This window comes from Poeciliopsis prolifica, unplaced genomic scaffold, assembly GCF_027474105.1.
Source record: "Poeciliopsis prolifica strain line A6 unplaced genomic scaffold, Auburn_PproV2 SCAFFOLD014, whole genome shotgun sequence".
Lineage (NCBI taxonomy): Eukaryota > Metazoa > Chordata > Actinopteri > Cyprinodontiformes > Poeciliidae > Poeciliopsis > Poeciliopsis prolifica.
This window is the reverse complement of record NW_026562389.1, coordinates 1,604,756-1,625,752: the sequence shown is the minus strand read 5'-3', so window position 1 is coordinate 1,625,752 and position 20,997 is coordinate 1,604,756. Positions and strand designations below refer to the sequence as shown.

Genomic DNA, 20,997 nt, shown 5'->3' with positions numbered 1-20,997 from the left:
ACAATTACCTTTAAAGACAGGGCTTCTGAAGAAGCCTCCGACGGAAGACCAGTGCTGCCTTGACTAATTTTCTTGATTTTATGTAAAACACGTCTTTGCACCATCATCTCCAAAGCTTCCAGTCGTCCCGAGACCAGAACCAGCCTTCTTTATCAGGTTGTTGAGCCATTTTAAGTCCCTGTCTCTGATGCAGCTGCCCCAACGGATAGTGGCAGAAGAGATTACACTCTCCACAAGAGACATGTAGAGTATTTCATAGCAATTTGCTGTAAATCTCGAAGCACATATCCTTTCTCAAGAAGTAAACTGTGCTCAGTTACTTCATGCACATTCAGCTTGTTGTTCAGGTGAGAGAACGAGGCATGTACGCTCCACCACCTCAACTTCTTTTCTTATCATAGAAACAAGATTTGACCCTCGTGTCCGCTGACAATGCTAAATGTTAGCATCTGCTTCAGTGGCTCCCATAGGTGCTAAGCTGAAGAACTATCCTGACACTATGGTTTTAAATTAATGAAGCCTTTATATTATTATTGTTATATATATTATTTATATTGTTATTATTGAATGTGAAATTCAATATTTTATTCACAAGGACCACTTCAGAATTAGAAACAAAACATAGAGTAGCCAAATCTGCACAAGAATATCAAACAGCCATTGTAGGTAGATTTCTTGAAACAAAGTGGAATATTTTCTCTGCCTGCGAGACAAACGGAAATGTTCAACCTCTGGTATTTGTGAGATGGATGTATGATTAGACCCTAGTAAAAACAGAAGCAGCCCATGGACAAGGATACACACATGTAATTAGACATTTCATAAACAGTTCTGCAGGAGAACAGCAGGCAAAATGGTAAGCCTGCTGATGGCCAAAGTTTATTTATGGACACAAACAGGATGAACTATAAAGAAAATCTGTAGCAAAGAGGCTCAAATGAGATGATGAGAAAAAGCAGTCCTCATAGGTTTTACCTAAATCCTGAGGCCCTTCGGGTTTCTGCTCTGCATCACCATGACGACTGACCTCTTTACCTCATGCTGCGTTTCCCCCTCCGACTGTAAACAGCCTTCACTTTCACCATTCATCAAACGCACATCTATCAGCTACATGCGACACATCCGGTGGAAGATCTCGACTGTATACACAAACTCTTTCAAGGGGAGAATTTCAAGAAGGACCAAGTCGTTCGTACATGACCAAACATGGAATATCTTTCTTTCGTTTTTTCAAAGTGTAGGTGATGATCAAAATGACAATTTGCCTACTAAATAAAAACAGCACGACGCAGAAACTATCTGGTTATACATCAGCGTTTTATTCAAAGACTAAAATGTCTTTTCAAAGTTTCTTTAAAAGTGGAAGGACAACACATACAGCATAAGTGGTTATTTCAGCAAGAATGTGCAGAAACTGCTGGCTCCTTCAAATCAGGACTGACCACAACTTTCAGATGATATTTCATCAGATATATAAATTAGCTTAGAAGTTAACATTCCTTCCTTTTTAGGAACTGCTTAAACTTGATGCCATTCTTTCAATGTTTTGCTCTGTTTTAATTGAGTAGAATGAAGTAGAAATACCCTTTTTGTCCCAAAGTGGGAAAATGCCAGTGAAACAGCAGCACATTGACAGGCAATCAAAGCATGTAGAAAAAAATATGAAACACATAAAATCAGGATTAAGAATAACATGCTGTACAGGAAGTGAAAAATTATAACAAAATACTGCAGTTAAATGAAATAACAGCAGAAATGTTATTTGAAATGACAAAAACGGCAAATTTCAGAATTAAACACCTATTGAGTTCGTTGGAAGCAGTGATAGTTATAGAGCCCAACAGCTACTGGGAGGAAGGATCTATGCTAATGCTTCTTTACGCAATGAGGATGCAACAGACATGCTTGGAAGCCTGGGTGGTGAGAGACTGTTGGTGAATTTTAGAGCTCCGTCAGGGACAGACTGCTTCATGAGAGCTGCTGTAACAGGCTGCTATGCTCGCATGCCACTGGACTGCAGTTTTCTTTAACTTTGCTCATTTATTTTTTTGCACAGCACTTTTAAAGAACCTTGTTTATAAATGGTGCAAAACAAACAGACATATCATACATGTAGAAGAGTAAAGGTGGGTGAATACAAATGCATGGAATTAAATGCATGCATCTTATTTTAAATTAAATATATCAATATTTGCAGTTGTAAAGAAAGAAAGTGCAGGATGAAATCATGAAACTGCATGCTCATGTAGCCATAGTTCAGTGGCTATGCTTCTATGCAAGGCAGTGTATGCTTTTAGGATGAACGACAGATTTTGGCAAAGTGTTGATACATTCCTGGCAAACATACAAAAGCACTCTGATTGTTCCATTTAACAGCAAATATTTGGCCAAAACTGGAACAAGATCAAATTATTTAAAATTAGTAAACATTTAAATAGGCCTAAGATATCTGGCTTTAGAATTCTGCCAATTTGTACTAAACATTCCCCCTGCTTAAAGACCATGCATTATGCAGTAAAAATCTAGCACTATCAGATCTGGAAAACTTGCATCTCATTTGGACCTCTCCCACGATAACAGCAGGTCTCTTCTCCTTGGCTCACAAACAGTTAAGATGAGCACAGTCTGAAGAGGCAGTGACTTTTTTCTTCTGTTTCTCTGGCAGAAATCAAATTGCGGGCAGCCTGTGAACCAGCAGGCAGATCCTCTTTTCATTTATTTATTTATTTATTCATTTTAATGCTGGTCACTCGCACCAAGCCATCGGCCAGCATATGCTGGTGTCACACCGACTAATTAACCTCATCCAAGACGCAGCAACACACACAGCGCTTTGAATAATCCGCATACTTTGCCAGTCTGACTTCTCATTTAAAAAGACAGTTACTTGTGGAGCAAGTGCGACGGAGAAGAAAAAATTTTAAAAAGCGAGGAGAAAGGGGGGGGGAAACCAATGTGAGGGAGGAAGAGCTCGACTCTTTTGTCTCCTCTTTTATCAATGATAGTATTATAATAGGTCCATTAAAAGAGACCTGGTTACTTTACCTCCTCCTCTATATTTAACTGTCCGCTGTCCCGTGGGAGTGAGGAGGTATATGCTATCACATTACACTACGCTACATTACACACATTCATTATGTGCTGAGTAGACACCTCTGGTTCCCAGGAGCACCCGTAAGTGGCTGTATTATTCTAAATCGCCGGTTTCACACCAGAGGAGTGAGGATGGAGGAGGCAAGGGGACAAAAAGGAAAAGGTGAGGGGAAGTGGTGAGGATGGAAAGAGAGTGACTGACTCACTAAAAACAGGTTGGGAACTCTGGTTTGGAGGCCAGCAGCTGGATAAAACACAGAGCCTGTCAGCCTGCTATAAGGAGGATGTTATTTTTCTATATACTAACATGTTTAGAAGTGTCTGTCATCCTTCTGCTGTATTTCAAAACACTCACCTCCTGAGCCAGAGTTGCTAATTCCTCAAAAGTCGCTAAATTACACTGTCACGTAATTTGCATAATGTTCAAATTTCATGTAACTGCAGTGATCTTTGCCAAGAGGTGGAGAATGGGGGGGATAATGTTCTTAAGAGTTTTAAAACTTTTTAAAACTACAAAGTAAAAATGACCCAAGAGAAAAATGTTAGCACTTTTTGAACACATTTCTTTTGTGTTCTTTTTAGCTCTTTACTAAATTTTTCTCTCTATTCTAGCTTTGTTTTTAACTCGTTGCAGTAAAACGTCTGTGTTTTTTGGTTCTATGCATTTCACAAAAATAGAAAATTACTGACAATAGCAGTGTGGGAAAGTGACGCCACTGCCTTGAAGGAATGAGCCAGCAGTGATTCAAGCGCTCATTACGTGTGGAGAGGTGAACACCACCTGTCTGCTACCGCTGGGATGGACACGATTTGGCCGGCTGTGAGTCCCTGCTCATTGGGAGGAGCGAGTAGAATGACAAAATAAATTTGCACTAACGTCAGAATCTCCAATCACACCAGAAAAGAGTGTTTTATTTCTCACCACTACCTCCATCGAGTCAGTCTGAAAGACCGTTAAAATGATCGTTTTTTCCCCCCACTAACCTGATCAGCTCAGTTTAGCTTCACAGAAAGACAAACATCCCCCCTCTACACCCACCCTTCTCTCCCCCGTCGCCTCGACGTGTGTACTCGAGTATATGTGCGTGTGATTCCTCCTCATTACAGCTGCGCTAATTACACTCTCATTAATGTAATTAATATTCACGGATCCAGCTCCCACAAGTCACAACATCACAACAGAGCAGCGCAGGGCGATTAGCACGCGCGCGCATGCTCCGCACGTCGTCTACAGCTGAGAATACGCAGGAGCTAAACATGGAGGGATAAGACGGGCAAGGTGTGGACACGTCAGGCAAGAGGGGCGTCCCTGGCTGAACTTAGAACAGACATGGAACCGGAGGAAAGGCTGCTCTGAAGTGAGGAGCTCAACTTAAACATGGGGAGAGAGGTTGCACTTATCTTGATCGTAGCAAGAGTATTAGCGCTGTACCAAGCAACTTTCCTCTTCCCATTTGATCAAACCTATTTGAACAAACAATGCACTTCAAAAAATTAAATACGTTTTTATACTTCTGATACAAAAAACAAAATATGTGTTGTTTAATTTAGGTTTTTGTACGTTTTGTTTTGATTATACAGTATTTTCATTATTTTTCACATTAGGTTTTAAAAACCCCAGCTGGACCCTGTTAAAGGAGTTCACTCCAACTTTGAAGTCTTAATGAACCTTCACAGGGATTAACTTTATTCACAAGAAGACCTACCGCATGGCTCTCAGTGCAATTTTGTACGCCAGTTCAGCGTCATGAGGTAGCAGAGAGGTGAAGAGATAGCGAGCGAAGGTGTGCATGGGGACGCTCTCTCGATGGACGATCTCTCCGAGGCCAGAGTTCGGACCAGCTGTGAAGAAGAACCGACACAACACAACACGCTGATGAACAAATGTGTTTGTGGCAAACCAAGACTAAAGGAATTTAAACTTTTCATGCTGATAAAAAGACTGAGTCATGGTTTCCTGTGGCATGCTGAGGAGTGACGCTCCCTTCCAGACAGGAAGCAGGGGAGCCACGCAGCATTTAAACAAAACCGTGACGTCAAAACACATATGGTCGTGTGTGCGGATTTGGCCTCATGCCCTCTTCCTTCCCTTCGCATCTTCCTACGCCCCCCTCATCTCTGGTGGGTTATTTTAAACCCCCACGGGCCTCTAAGCCGCAGACCACTTCACAGAGCGACGCGGCTGCAGGCCTCCTGGGGCCCCCACAGCGGCCTCAGACCCGAGCTCCTCTATTAGCGAAGGAGCCAGAGGTGGGTGGTCGCGCCACGCCGGGGACGAGGCAGGTCTGGGATTTGGGTGGGGACTGCAGCCGAGTCTGACTCGGTCGGTTCCACCACCACCACCACCTCTGTCCCTCCTTCCTCTTCCCCACAACCCACTCGCTCTCTTCCAACTCCAGCTCCTGTAAACGCACACACACTTTTGTGTGTACCGGCATATGTGTGCTGACACAATATCCCTGGCGTTGCTGTGTAAAGAGCTCATTTTGGTCTGGCCCAGGACGGCTCAGCCTCTATTTGCGCCACAAAATGAAAGGATAATAAATAGTGAGACAGAGTCAAATGTGTTTTTTCTGTTTTAGCAGGAATGCCTTGGCTCTCCGTGAGTGGGTAGGTTATGAAATGACAGGGAGGAGGCGTTGGTGTGTATATATTTGTGTGCATTTATACCAGAGCGGACTGCAGGGAAATTTAGGGAAATAAAAATCAACAGACGGTAAAAGCTGAAAGAATCAATCTGTAGGTCAGCTTACCCTCGAGCAGAAACACAGCCTGTTTACGGAAGATTTTGACCAGGGACTCATCCAGTTCCACTTCCTGCAGCTTGGCCAACAGCTGCTCCTCGTTGCGACACACCTTTTCCTGAGCGTACAGCCCGTCGGGCATCACCCGCTGCTGGCCCAGGCCGATCAGAGCCGTCTCCACCGCCAGAGCCATGTACGACTCGCCATCTCCCAGCAGCCGCTGCACGGGCATCCGCTGAAGATCGGCTCGGCTCACGACGCTGGAGCAATCTGCGAATACAACGCCGTGATGTCTGTGTCACTCTCTGGGGTTTTGGATGAGAGATGACTCTAGTTTACATGAACATTCCCTGCAGATCCTGCGAAAGCAGCTCTAAGTGGGCATCTAAAATGCATATGAACACATTAGGAGGGATTCTGTGCTAACTGCTCCTCTTTAGTGTAGAGGGCTATTTTTGTTAGCAGAGGAGGCAACAAGGGACTGAACAACCACACGCGTAGGAAAAGAGTTTTAGTACCCAGAACAGATATAGAGATGAAACAGCACAGCAACTATTACTACTGTATCACTTATCATTTCTGTGATACATTTCTTAACATGATAAGGATCTAAATTTATTGTTCCCAAGTTAAATTCCAATTAATGCTTTATCTACCAACTGTCTATATTGTTTGTTCAATGAGGGCATTAATACATTTGAGAAAAAAAAATATATATATATATATATATATATATGATATTATATTAACATGTGTTTTGTATTATATTATTAAGTGGTCGAGTACGATCAGGTGTTGTGTAGCCATTGCTCACTTTAAGTAACAAAAAGGCTCATTTTGCTGCTGTTTCAAGTCTCATTCTGATGAAATGAAACAGCGGCTTAGTTAGCATAGTAGCTAACTTTTAGACTAAGTTAGCTGTAAAACTTTGGACATGTGACGATTCCAGAATTAAAACGGCTAAACCAAAAAGATTTAGTTCTATATTTGAAAGTAAACTGACGTTATAAGAGATAAACAAGCGATATTCACGGGAACATTGCCAGCAGACCGTTTACCTCGTTCAAACGGAGCTTCTGACTCCCGCTGCCTCCTCCTGCCGTTCAGCTCTCTGAGCGGTTCAGAGGGGGCGGAAGGAGGAAGCGCTCTGCTGCAGGCGCTGTGGTGCGCCTTCAAAATAAAAGCACGCGACTGGAAGATTTCAAAATTCTTCTCAAATTACCGGGTGTCTCCTCCGGTTCCTACGCCAATGGCCTCCATAATAGCAGATGTATTATGGAAACTAGTCTTTGATTCTGTTCATGTGACTCATCAGTACCTGAGAGGTCTAAGCAGGTGTTGGAGCCTTCCTCACCCGCTCGTCCCGACTCCGTCAGGGTGCTGAACAGGGTGCCGATGGGATCCAGAGGGTGTCCCACCCAGCCCTCCATGTTCGTTATGGAGGTGTGGCCTTTATGGAGCAACTCTGTGAACAGATATTCAAGCAATTGTTGAATGATTGGGATTTATTTTATAGAGTGAAACAAGATCTACTTCGAAATCCATCCACTACAAATTGACACCATCAAGATCATTCTGTTGACGGCCCAAGCCCAGAAGAGAGGGAACAAGGGACTGAACAACCACACGCGTAGGAAAAGAGTTTTAGTACCCAGAACAGATATAGAGATGAAACAGCACAGCAACTATTACTACTGTATCACTTATCATTTCTGTGATACATTTCTTAACATGATAAGGATCTAAATTTATTGTTCCCAAGTTAAATTCCAATTAATGCTTTATTATCTACCAACTGTCTATATTGTTTGTTAAATGAGGGCAGAGGTTGGGATATATCCCTCAACCTCTCTATCCAGAGAGGTTGAGGCCTACAACACCGGGTCTGTTTTTTATTTTTACAGTTGCAAAATCCCTTAACATCCTGATCAGATGCCTGAATCACATCACATGACTCATGTTGATGCCTAGGAGCTTTGCTCTGATGTCCTCACCTTATCTCAAAGAGTAAGTCCAGCCACCCCAGAGTGAAAGCTAATTTCAGCTGCTCTTATCAGGTACCTCGTTCTTTTGGGCATCGAAAGATTGCAGATGAACTGAGAAAACGAGAGCTTAGCTCTTTTTTTTTCAGCTCTTTTTTACACCACCAAAGAGTGAAGTAGCAGCAGAAGAGGGAATTGCGATCCACGTATGCATATCTTTCTCTGTCCTAATAATAACATCAGTTTCAATTCTACTCATCACTTGGTGTTTTAGCATAAAACCACACACAAATCAAAAACAATGCTTTCAGCAAGAGAAGCTTTACATTTCTGCTTAGCTAATTTAGATTCGGATATAAATGTGAATTTTTAGAGCAGCTTTGACTTTTTCAATCTACAAACAAAAGCACCACAGCTACCTTTTTTGTGTCGTCGAAAGTGCTCCAGCTGCCTCTGCTGCTGCCTCCGTAACGTGTTCACCACGGCGATGGCCAGGCGGAGGGCTTCTCTGGGGTAACCGTGTGAGCGCAGGGCGTCCACCCGAGCGCAGGCCGTAGGGACGTGCTCTGAGGAAAAGACAAGTCCCACCTTAATAATCCGGCTCCTGCTGTTGGCGGTCAGAGCCCAATTTCAGTGTTTAAACAAGGCATTTGAAACCTACATATATGTGCAGACTCACCATGCCACAGAGGCCAGCCGCGTGAGTCGAAGAGAGAGCCCTCCTGGTTGTCATGGTAACAGTAGTTGGCATAGAGGTCACTGGCGATGATGTGTTGGAGGTGTCGGTCCTGCCAGTGCAGGTCACAGGCCTCGATGGCTCGCGTGAACACAGTCCGGTGGGGACGCATCTCTGCAGAGGAAGGAGACGGTTTGAGCTCCAACAGCTTCAAAACTATTTTAAAATCTGTGCCGTCATGCATCTATCAATTTCTGGCGAGAATGGCTAAATTAGTATGAGCATAAAATAAAATCTAAATAAAATACCATGTTGACAGACTAGTTTTTCTGCATCACTCTTGGAGAGGATATTTATGGTTTTGGTAAATCATACATTTTTATTATTTTGAGGGTGAAAGAAGAAAATCTCAGAGACCTGTTTAACATGAGATTTAAATGAGTTGGACTATATGTGTGGTTGAACTGAATTGACGCTTCATAAATAAACTGAATTTAAATTCTATAACCTGGTTGATTAACCTCTTATTTCACAATAAAGTGCCACTCTCTGTTGGTACATGACTAAATCCCAAAGTATTATTTTGAAGTTTGTGATAAAATGTGTACCAATCTTGTGACAATGTGACACATGAGATTTCTCACCTTGGTTACCGTGAGCGCCTTGGGGCAGTGAGTGGGTGAGGTTGGGCAGCTCGTTGACGTGGTTGCCGTCCTCCCAGGGACAGACGTCCACGCTGTTCCACCGGCGCAGCTGCCGCAGCCACGACGACTTCTGCTCAGGCTTGCAGTGGGGGTTCAGCACGATGCACATCCACAGGGCGCCTGTACATGCAGCAAACGCACAGACTTAATCTGATGCATATGAGGATGATGTCGGCATAAGTGGGAAAGTGTGACTTTTGAGCTTTAAAACGCAGCTATCGTTTAAGGTCAAAAACTTAAAGCAGTACTTTTTTATTTTTTGTTTTTTTGCTTTTCAGGAAAAAAAACCGTAGATCTGATTCTTTAGAACTCTTTCCCTTTGCTGCCGCCATTTTCTGCTCAGATAGAACGAGACTGGGTTATCCAGAGGCAATGCTGCTTGCACACACATCGTTTTGGAGTAAATTGGAACAAACAGAATGTGAAAAACGGCACAGTCTCAGGGGAAGCAAGAACATTCAGGGATTTTACTCTCAAGAGTGCTGGAGATGCGTACGCTCTGCGGTGGGTGTGTGATTTTGACACAGATGCGCGGGTGAACCGACAGAAACATTTTGGGGAGAAAAACCCCAAACAAGGGCAAAAGAAGGGATGTGAAGGCTGAAACCGACGAAACGGAATGTGCAGACTATGGGGACAGAAAAGAGTGGAAATGATTTGCAACACAAAAAAAAAAAATTATATTTATATGTATATATCACGGAGACATGGGCAAGGACGAGTGGTTGTGGCTTCAGCTGAGACTCAAAAGAAGAGAAAGACAAAAGTGGGGACAGTTGTGCCGAGAGGCATCAAGGGAAGCGATAAGGACTCTGGAAGAAAGGTCTGAAGTTCAGACTTCAGAGTCCAAAAATACATGGCACTGAAACAGACGAGATCACTACGCTGCCTTCACAGAGTGTAGAGGAGGAAAAACACCATCTTCATCATTGACATCGACGGCGACAACAGGAACGGTAGGGGAGAGCAGCAATGATGGGAGGCGTTGAAGGGCTTGGAGGGTTCAAACCGAGTCGGCTTGTGCCGAGTGGCTCTCTGTCACATCTACCACAAATATAATGAGAGATGTTTGAAAACACTGCAGAAGTGAGGCTCTGTGTGCTGCATTAAACAGCTTTTAATTCAAGAAGATCTCATCTAGAGCTGCCAGAGCTACAGTCACAGCGAGGGAGGGAGAGGAACCGGGCTGTCAGCGACGAGTCAGCGCATCGGAGACTGTGGGCTTTCTTGGACATAAAAGCACAAGAAAACAAACAGAAACAAAAACATGCCTGTGTGCCTTTGTGTCAACGTCTGGGTTCGATCACCCATCTTGCTAAATCTGTCAGTTCCTGTGTATACAGGGGGAGAGGTGTGTGTGTGTGTGTGTGTGTGTGTGTGTGTGTGTGTGTGTGTGTGTGTGTGTATGTTGTTGTCGTCTCCCCCTGGTCCCCTCACCGAGCTCGTCCCAGAGCTGTCTGTACTTGTCGGTCATGGTGGTGCCCTGCTGTCTCCATAGCGCCAGCCGAGGATCGGCCATGAACTGCTCTGTGATCAGTGTTAACATCCTCGCTCCGTTGGAGTCGCGCATCTTCAGCATCTCCCTCACCTACACAGGGATGGATGGGACAGAAACACACACACGCACAATTTATACCAGGACATGCACAACAAGCAGCGGATATGATAGCTGAACATGTTCATGCTTCAGCTACAATGACTAAATTCAGAATATGAAAACAATATTGCCACATTTACTTCATTTATTGTCTTTGTAAAGGTTTGCAGCCATTTATAAGCTTCCTCTTCCTCTGAGGTTTCTCTTCTCTGGTGGGGTTGTGGTATAATTTTTGTAAATTTCCAAAGGATAGCAACAACAATACAGACTTTATCCAAAAGTTCAATTAATCCTGATTTACTTTGAGTCTAGATGGGCTGGCATGAGATTATCATGGTGTGATGACATGAAAAAATTGATTATTGTATTCTTAGTTAAAGGGAAGACTTATTATTGGAGGCCTTTTAGTTGTTACAAGAAGCATTTGAATGTTTTAATGCCAAAAAACAGCTATCCTACTAACTATTAAGAAGCATTTTTTTAAATAAAATGTAGATGAAGCTGGATAAGTTATTTTTCTTTACCCCTGAGCTATGCAAGCTTTGGAATGTGCTTTTCTAGCTAGAAACATTTCTTTGCTAAATCAGGTCAGTTAATTTTTAAGACATAGATTCAAATGTTGTCCAAAGACAGGTATATATTTAAAATTAATAAAATGAATAGTCAATTTTCAATTAGCTGAAAGTCAAAAAACAATGAAGTGTAGTTTCAGAATGAAAATAAATTTTGGTGGGGGTATAAAAAACTTAGCTATTTTTATGTACTTTTATATTGGCACGTATACAAAAAATTTTGTAAGTACACTTGACAAATTTCTTTTTTTCTAACGCTCTTGTTAGACGGAATATTTGAAATTTCGAGTGTCACTGGCAATATTTCCAAACAGCCTATTTCAGTCAAATTGTAGCAGGTCTCGTTCAACCAGCTGACTGGCAGTGCGCAACAAGGAGAAGCTGTGTTGCTTCAGATAGCCGGAGGAATCTCCTTGTCAGACACTCTCTCTGTTTTCTGGCTAGTAGGGCATAAATCTACCAGAATGCAGTTTTAAAACTTTTTAAAATCCTAAACATACTGTATGCCTGATGCACGCAAAAAGCATGGACGTATGAAGCTTCATGCGTTAAAAAGTGGTACTTTTGTTTGCTGCTGCTCAGTCATAGAAAATGATTGCTATTTTTTGTGCTTTTTCAAGGCCAACTTGTGAGTCAATTTATTAAATAACCTGACAGATTGAGAAAAACTTTGACTTAATTTTCCAATAGAAAATGTTGAAGCTGTTGAAAACTGCAAACAAACCAATAAAAAATGTTTGCCAGTCTTGAACAAAATCAATGCAAAATTTGCATCAAACACATGCCAGCTTTCATGACCACCACCTTCATGATCAACTCAATAAATTGTTCCACAAAATAAAAAAAACTGTTCAACGAGACTTGTGATGAAATTCTTCTCATTTTATAAAGCTTGGGTTTGCTCTGAAGTATTCATAAGAGCTCTTTCTCCGTGTCCTTGCCTTTTCCTTTCTGCTTTACTTGAATTAAGCTTCAAAAACCTTTTCAACTTTGCCTGAATAGTTGTTTTTTGTTGGGTGTTTTTTTTTTTTTTTTTTTTTGCAATTTCTCAAAAGGTTTGTATATTCTTTAAAGCAAAGAACATACACCAAAAAAAAAGGTCTGGGATAAAAAAAAGAGAGAGAATGGATTCCTAACTTTTGCTAATCACTTATTTGTTTGGGAAGGATTTTATTGAATTACAAGTGTGCAGACGCAGCTTTGTGTGGGCTCCTAAGGATCTGTGCAAGGTGGCTGAGAAAACATGCCTGTCATTGTGTGTGCGTGTGTGTGTTATATTAAAGAAGATAACTTGCTTCAGAGTGCATGAAGCTGAGAGACATTCTAAAAGCCAGGCGAGCTGGATGATAATGGCCTTGGCTTGCGGTCTTTACATAGCACACAGTGCATTAATGCTGGCCTTGCTCAGCCACTGTAATAGCAGGCAACTGAGTGAGGCAAACATCTCTCATGTAAGCGTTTAATATACGGTGTGTAGTGCAAGGCTTCCCACTTTCTATACCTCGTTTTTTTTTCTCCCTTTATCTTCTGTTCCCTCACTCCTACAATTAGCCTGAGCTAAGACACGGCCTGCCCTTTAATGTATGTGCATTATGTGCTTTCTTTTATTCCCATTTCTTGAGGGAGTAAAGGATGATGCAAAATGCACAAGAGAGTGGGAGAAAATGTCTATTGAAAGGACCCAAGAAAGCTCCCACGGAGGGACGTAAACCTACACAGGCTGTGTGTGAGTGTGTTTTCTGTTCTGATTCTGGATGAATCGACATGAACGCGGTTCCAACCTTGCTAAAAAGCAGGTTGAGCTGCTTTCCTGAGCCGTGGTAGCCTCCCTGGGACAGGAAGAGCTTGACTTGTTCCTGAACCTGCTCCTCATCCAGGTGCCAGCAGTTCTCGTCATCTACGCTGGCTCCAGCTGTAGGGTCCGGGGCCCCTATGCGGGCAAAACAAATACACACTTAAAGCACATAGCACTTGTATATCCTCCATAGCCTTCTGTTTTGATGACAAATATAGCTTCAGAGGTGGAGAGTAAGTTATTTCACACCAAGGCAGGATATGTGTTGTATATTTTTTGTTTGATCTTAAAGACAAACAGTCCCCCAACAACCTAGACACAAAATGTTTCCCTGAATGTGCTGTTCTTCACCAGCATTGATCTCTTTGATCTCTATGATCATGCCATCCCTGGTGAAAATGAGTAAAACCTGTAAAATATATTTTTGTTATGGAGACTTGGCGATGTCAAGCTTGTTCATTTCTTTAGAATTTATTTAATCAATTTATTTTTAAAAATGCAACATTCATAAAAAAACAAACAAAAAACATTATCCTAGCCATAAGTACTCTGTCTGAAGTCTAGTTCACGTCTTTGGTGAGTTTTAAAACTACAAATAAAAAGAAACATCTTTCAAAACTAGAAGTACAATACAACTTAAGAATAATACAAACATGTATTGATCTGATTTAAAATGACAACAGCATAAAATAATTCACAAAAGTGTTGCTTCAGTGTCTCTGTTTAAGCCATTTTGTTCACTTGGGATCCTCATATCTGCTGCACTTATCAATGATGAGAATGGTTCATCTATATTTATTTAATAGGAATGTTTAGAGGCACCAATAAATATGGCGCCAGCATTCTTGTAAAAAAAATCAACAAAACAAAACAAAAAGACAAACTAACATGGGACTTTTTTTTTTAACAATGTACTAATTTTAAGAGTTTGATTTCTCTAATTTTATTGAAAATATCTTTAAGCCACTGACTGGACTTTAGTCTTGGCAGAAGAGCCAAGTGTTGGTAGTTTCCCCTATGTGAATTTGTAGAATGCTAATAAAGTGTTTTGTTTAAGAAGTTAATATGTACAGTGCAGTGCTAGATTGTAGATATTGAAGCAATTAAAAGTACGTACTGCAAAGCATCGTGTGGGATCCTGCATTTTCTTCTGACGAGAAGACAGACTGTTTCTTGCTTGCAGAATGCATTTGAACTAAACAATCTCCTAATCCCTTGCACATGTGTGACAGGGCAGCTCAGAAACTGATTCTCCAGACTGTGAAAATGCCTTTGGTTTACATTTGCAGAGATTTTCTCAGAAGGTTAAAAGGTTTCTTTGGTCTCGCTGATCTCTTTGCTCATGTTGTCTCTTCCTCTCACAACTCTTTTCTTCATGGCCCCCTCCCTCGGTTTCCTCATATTTCCTTCCTCCAAGTCAGTTTCCTGTGTCTTTATTTCTGATGTCTCTTTTTTCTCGTCAGAGCTACTCAGCAGTAGCTCATCTTCTTTCTTAGTAGTCTTATGTTTCCTGCCCCAGTGGGTTTCTCTTTCTATCTTTTGCTTTGCTTTTATTTTCCTCATCTTCCTCTAAGACCTAAATTGGTCTACAGTGTTGATTACAGTCTCTGCTCTGCTACATGGATCTCATTAATAAGTAACATTGATCCTGTCATACTTTACCTTCATCCGACAATCAATATCTATGACTGTAGGGGCAGGAAAGTACACGTCAACTGCAGACGGGCATGTTATCCTTACTACCCTCTAACACACACTGGTTTCCTCACCATGAACCTGGTTGATCTCAGAGTTCTGCGACAGGATCTCGTCGGCCAGTTTCTGCGCCGTGGGCAACACCTCGGTGTGGTGGACCGATATCAGGTACTGGACGAACTTCTGCAGCTGGTCTCTGCTCATCTGGAACAGCGTTTCCGAGATGGGCAGGTGCAGCTTGACCTGCTCAGGCTTGCGCACCCTGTAAAGTGACAGCGCCACGACGTGGGCACAGTAGAAGATGTCCTTGTTGCCACAAGTGCACGTCACGGCGGTGATTTTGCAGCGGTCGAAGCTGACGCTGACGCTGCAGACGAGCTCCGGGGACGAAGGCGTGGCGGGATCTGTCACCGTGCCGCTCAGGTGGAAACCTGGAGAAAAATCGGAAAAGGGAGAGGAATTTTTATAGAAATACTTTTCTTTCAATAGATGTGGGTTGTTATCATTATTATTGTTGTTATTAGAAGTGATTTTCAGTACTAGTTTATACTCCTACTGCTGCCTTTGCTGCTTGAACCAATCATTTCTAAGCAGAAGCTCGATAATGTCAGGAGCTCTGTGTCCGCACAGCATCCAGAATCAGTTACCTGCAAATTGAATTGCTTGATCAACTCAATGAATGTGTTCTTTTTTAAGTGACATTATTGAAGACCAAACACTCTCCGGATGTTAATACAGGTGCAGCTCAACAATGTAGAATACACTGAAAAGTAATGACATTTCTGATATTTGAGTCTTTATTTTGATTCATTGTGATGATTAATGACCAAAACATTTAATGAGAAAATTAGAATATTGCATAATATTACAGATTTTTAAGATAGGAATGTCTTGCTGTGAGAATATGAAAGCACATGATATATGGACTGCTAGCTGTCCAGATGTTCAGCAGACAGTTATTGACACTCTGCCCAATGGGAGCAAATCACTAAAGTGCATTTCTAAGGAAGCTAACTTTTCTCAAACTATTACATCCTTAGTCTTGGATGGAAAGTAAGATGGAAGAAAAAAGTTCACAAGCAGCAAGTGTGACATAAAGTGATTGTATAGTAAAGCCATTCAAAAGTTTGGGGAGCTTTACAAAGTGTGGACTGGGCAGGAATCAGAGCTTCAAAGCCACCACACACATTTGTATCCCATTAATTTTTTGTTAAAAAGCTCCTGAACTAGAGACATCAGCAACATCCCATTTGAAAAAAAAGGTCCTTTGTTCAGTGGTCCAAAGTCTTGTTTTTAGCTTCGTCTAATGTTTGCAATTAATTTGGAAACTAAAACTTCCTTATACTTATAGAAGAGGCACACAGTCTATGTTGCATTAGACTCAATGTGAATTTTCCACAATCAGTGATAATTTTTGGAGCCATTTTATCTCCTGATGTTGGTCCAATGTGTTTTATCAAGCTCTGTGCCCATTAATCGCAGCTTGGAAAAATGTGCGCTATTAGTTAATCTTTTGAACTAATAGCTCAACTTTTTGTTAATATTTTGATTGTAATATGATCCACCTGAATATGATTATCAGGATTCATCTGACAGAAATCCACCCAGATGGATGGAACTTCCGATGAACGACATGCGGAATTGGGAAAAGAAAGGAAGCGGTGAGCACGCCTATAGCAGCATGAATTATACAGACTCTTGTTCGAAAATGTTGTTTGATCTCATTTTGACTGTGTTTCCGAAGGCGTGGCTACTCATTATGCAGGGATGAATATGAATGAGCCAGGTGGGGTCCCCCGGCTGTAAAACACACACTCGTGAGCACATGAAAGATTGAGGCGTGCGCCCAAGTGCCGGGACGCAGTGTGAGATCATGACTTATTAATAATGGGAGGGGTTTGGTGCGGCTTTATGAATGCATTTATGTACTCAGGAGAAACATGTGCAATTCATGTGCACCAGGAAAAGACACACATATCTTTAATGTGTTTATCAAAGGGCTGAGCGCTGACTAGCCTCGATGTAAAGCATGTGTTAATGCATCTACATCAAAGTGGGGTTTTTTTCTGGTGAGAGAGGGGAGGAGCAAGGGTTGAATTTTTCATGGGTTATAGATGGAAATGATCGCACAAGCAAGCTAAACGGAGGTCAGGTCAACGTGGCTCTCCATCCTCTGTGCTTTAGAGATGCAGCCAGAACGCAGGTGGATGTGAAGAATACAAAAAAGCCTGGTAAACAAAAGATCATAACCCTTGCTTATGCCCTCAGGACACATGTAAAAATAAAGCACGGCGTTAAGAGACCTTATATAGTGCTTTGGAAACATCTGCACATATTGTAATCATAAAAACCAAAACCTTTAACATATTTTCTTGCTAGAAGGAAAAAACATACATGGATATTTTATGAACAGAAACTCCACCAAACCTCCCCAAAAGTGGGTGTATGCTTATTTTATCCCATTTTAGTCTGATTTGACCCTGAAATCCACCAGTGCTTAGATGAGCCACTTGTCAGCAATTCAATTTGAGTTTAAATGCAGGTGTCCTATTAAGAATGTCCACGTTTTCAGAAACCATTAGTGAACCAACAATGTCATAACGACCAAGGAACAACCAAGCAGACAGGCCTGGGATAACCTTCAGGAGAAGTTTAACCAAGGTTAGGTTATAAAACAGCTTCTCATGGAGCACTGTTCCATCCACCATCTGAAAGACCTGGCTTTCAGTCCAAAGCAACAGGCCATGCAAGAAGACTGTTAATGTGGGAAGAAGCAATTGCATGAAAATTGTGGAGGCTCTGTACAGAGCCCCGTGTTAGGTATGAGAATATGTTGACAGGGAAACTATTAGGGGTAGATTTCATAGATTTGGCCTTTATGGGAAAATGATTAGAAGAAAGCCTTGGTTGATAGACCAAAAGAAGTTCCACTGGCGGTTTGCAACAAGACAGCAAAAATGTGGAACATGGTATTCTGGTTGGAGCCTACATTCAAAGTACTATCAATAGAAATTCTAGGAATGTATATCTAGATGTATAAAGCTGATAAAAATAAACTAAAATAAAATGATAGACAATAGGAACAATAAAAAAAAGTGGTTAGACAAAATATCCATCTCGGGATGGTCACTAGCAAAACCACACCACAACTGTCTGACTTGTAATAATAAAAAAAACTAAAATTTTCTTTGACTTCAAAAGTACATTCTCCTTTGTGTTGGTTTCACATAAAATGATCCCAGAATAGAAGCTTTTAGCAACAAAATGTGGTCAAGGATCCCAATTACTTTTGTAAGATTTTGTGTATCTTTTGAACGTTCTGAGTTTTCTACTAAGCAGTAAAAAAAAGAATGACAATACACTGCTGGAGCAGAGTTTGTATGTCTCTCTGGGCACCCATCCATCTTCTCTGGATACTCCAGCTTCCTCCCCAAGTCCCATAATGGATCTCTTCAGTTATCTGCTCCAAGCATATCTGGAGAGTAAACTCCCTCTAGTTCCCTGTGCTAGAACTGCAAGGACTTAGTGCCTATTGAAAATATGGCTGAATTTATGGATGGGTTGTATATAAATTGCACTGTCACAGAATATGCCAGTTAGCCCGGTTGTTAATTCTTTATCCGCAGAACTATAAAGTGTTGGCTGCAAATATGATGCAAGGCAGAGCTGCAAAACATTGCCACAGAGATATGCATTCCCCTTCTGAAAGCCAGCTGGCAGAGGAAGCACATGTTCGTTAACAATATCCACACAAGAGGGGTGTGGATCGAATATGGCAGCTCCTCGCATGTGCTGTGATCAAAGCCTGGATGTCTACAGCTGCGGGAGACGGAGGGAAACAAGGAGCCGCACTGAAACAATCCTAAACGAGACAAAAAGGTTCACATGCCGCAGCTGGCCCATGGAGGAGAGAGAGAGAAAAGAAAACAACTTATTTTACTGCGATGCGACTCACAAATGGGAAAATGAGCGTTTGATAATCAGTGATACCTTTCGCATGTATAAGTGTGTGTTTGCAAGTGCGTGTTTGTTTGTGTGAAGAGAATTTCAAGAGTGGCCCCTGGTTGAGAGGAAAAAAGAAACAGAGAACATCAAAAACATGTGGGAGCTGAGAGAGCTCAAAGAAAAATCACCCTCAGATGCAAGCAAACACACACGCACACATTCTGAGCAGAAGGTTACAAAGGCAGCTGCACTTTCTTTTGCAAATGTTTTCTTTCTCAAAGGGAAAATTAACGGCGATGCACTGTAAAATTCAAAACACATGGAAACTAACTGGTGATAAAAGACTTGCAGGTTTGAAGCTGGAGGTGGTTGTGGGGGTGATTCTGTCATATTTCCCTCTGCTTTATCGGACGTTCTCACTCTTTCACCTTCCAAGCCCTTTTTTATCTGCCCCTCTCTGCTCCATCCCTCCCTCCATCAGTCCACATTCCCACAGCTCTTTCACTCTCACTCTCTGACAGATGGGTAGGTAATGAGTTTCGCCTTTCCCCGTCCAATCGTCTGGGCACCAAAAAATGCCCCTTGTGCCAGAAATGCCCTTTTAATTTAGCCAAGCGCTGAGTACAGGGATATTACTGCTTAGGCACACACACACACACATGCACACACCTCCCATAACTCCTGGATGGGTGGGTATGAAACCTTCAGTGTCTCATGTGCTAGCTATTAGAGAGCCTGGTTTCCCCCTTACCCAATCCACCCAGATCCCTTCCCAGAGTGGCGCTCTCGGCTCTTTTCAGCACATGTTCAAGAGGCCAGAGTTGGCTTTCAAAGTAACCATGGTGGCCATTTTTAGAACGAGGCCTCTGTGAGGTTGCCCTAGAAACCCCTTCTGACCGCCCTGGTGAAATCACACTTGGCACAAAGCACAGTGCAAGGTTGCAAGAACAGCATGTGGCCGAGTGAGCGAGATGGAGAAGATGGGGACTATACATTGCGATGCTAAGGTTTTGAGTCATGCCACATCATTTTGTGTTTTTAGTTAAGAGATCCATACTTCTCTTATTTTCATGTTTCTTCAAACCCTCAGAAGATCTACCTGAAAAATTATTATTGAAATCTGGCTGCCTTTTGACCCAATATGAAAAGTTGGAGCTTAAATCCTGGTCAATTTGTGACATTTGTCACCCATAAAATATTGTTCGCCATTTGGTATAGCTTAATTTCTCTCGGTAGTTCAAAGTTTTAAATATAACAGGGGATAAAAGTGTGCACATAAAAAAAGAATGTATTTTAAATGGCTTTTTTTGAGAGAGATTCTTATATTGTTTTAAATTTCAATCAATGGTGACTTTTATGACCTGATCAATCTAAAAAAGACTGAAATTAATATCCCACTGCAAAATGCCAATGGATTCACAATGACATCCCTAACTGGGAGTTAATTGTAGTAAATCTGGGAAAAATGACACATTCAAGTTGAGTGGCTTCTAGTTCCGGTGCAAACTGCTGTTATCAATGCAACTCAAAGACATTATATTTTGTCAATTTTATCCATTCAAAAAAAACCAAAAAAACAATATGCACATAAATAAATACAAAACAGTTGGTGTGTCACTCGTGTAAAAAGATGCGCAAACAGTCAAAAGTGCTCATAAATACTTTATACAGTGTTTTATTTGAGTAGCAGTTATAAGAGATATTAAGGTTGAAGCAGAGACCTCTACAACTTCAGGCCATGTTTTCACTCCTTTTCAAATTTGGAGCACACACAAAAAAAAAACCTGACTTCCAAGTACAAGTAATAAATAACACAAAAAACTGATTTTCAAGGCCTGTAAGAAATGTTCCTTTGCAAACTGCTTCTTTTTGCACTCAAAGAAAAGAGGCACAAGACAACCAGAAGTACAAAAGTTCAAATTCTCAGGGAGATGAAATGACTCGCACCAGGTAATACTTTTTTTCCTCCCCAAATTCTGTATATGGAACTTTTTTCAAAAGTACCACAGCTTGACAGAGAGAAACAAATATATTCTCTCCAATAAGATCATTCCCAAACTTGGCATACAGTTGACAACAGGCATGATGAATCTCTTCAGTGTTGTCTCAAGTCTTTGTTGTATTATTTATTATTTATTTATTTCATGAACATGAAATGAGTTATTTGTTCAAAACACTGTGAAAAACTCTGAAA

The 20,997-nt window shown here is 41.5% G+C and overlaps 1 protein-coding gene across 2 annotated transcripts in view; it reads right to left on the bottom strand.

The window, feature by feature from the left end:
* Positions 1-20,997, bottom strand: part of LOC129365827 (zinc finger SWIM domain-containing protein 6) — a 61,310-nt gene that overhangs the window by 9,141 nt on the left and 31,172 nt on the right. Inside the window, exons 2-10 of one of the 2 annotated variants that reach the window (XM_055039338.1) lie at positions 14,933-15,289; positions 13,150-13,298; positions 10,637-10,787; positions 9,140-9,319; positions 8,499-8,669; positions 8,239-8,385; positions 7,156-7,302; positions 5,847-6,107; positions 4,800-4,935 (exon numbers count right to left, since the gene is read on the bottom strand). In XM_055039338.1, the coding sequence (XP_054895313.1) occupies positions 4,800-4,935; positions 5,847-6,107; positions 7,156-7,302; positions 8,239-8,385; positions 8,499-8,669; positions 9,140-9,319; positions 10,637-10,787; positions 13,150-13,298; positions 14,933-15,289 (1,699 nt within the window). The remainder of the gene's footprint in view (positions 1-4,799; positions 4,936-5,846; positions 6,108-7,155; positions 7,303-8,238; positions 8,386-8,498; positions 8,670-9,139; positions 9,320-10,636; positions 10,788-13,149; positions 13,299-14,932; positions 15,290-20,997) is intronic. The other variant, XM_055039339.1, reaches the window with a different exon arrangement.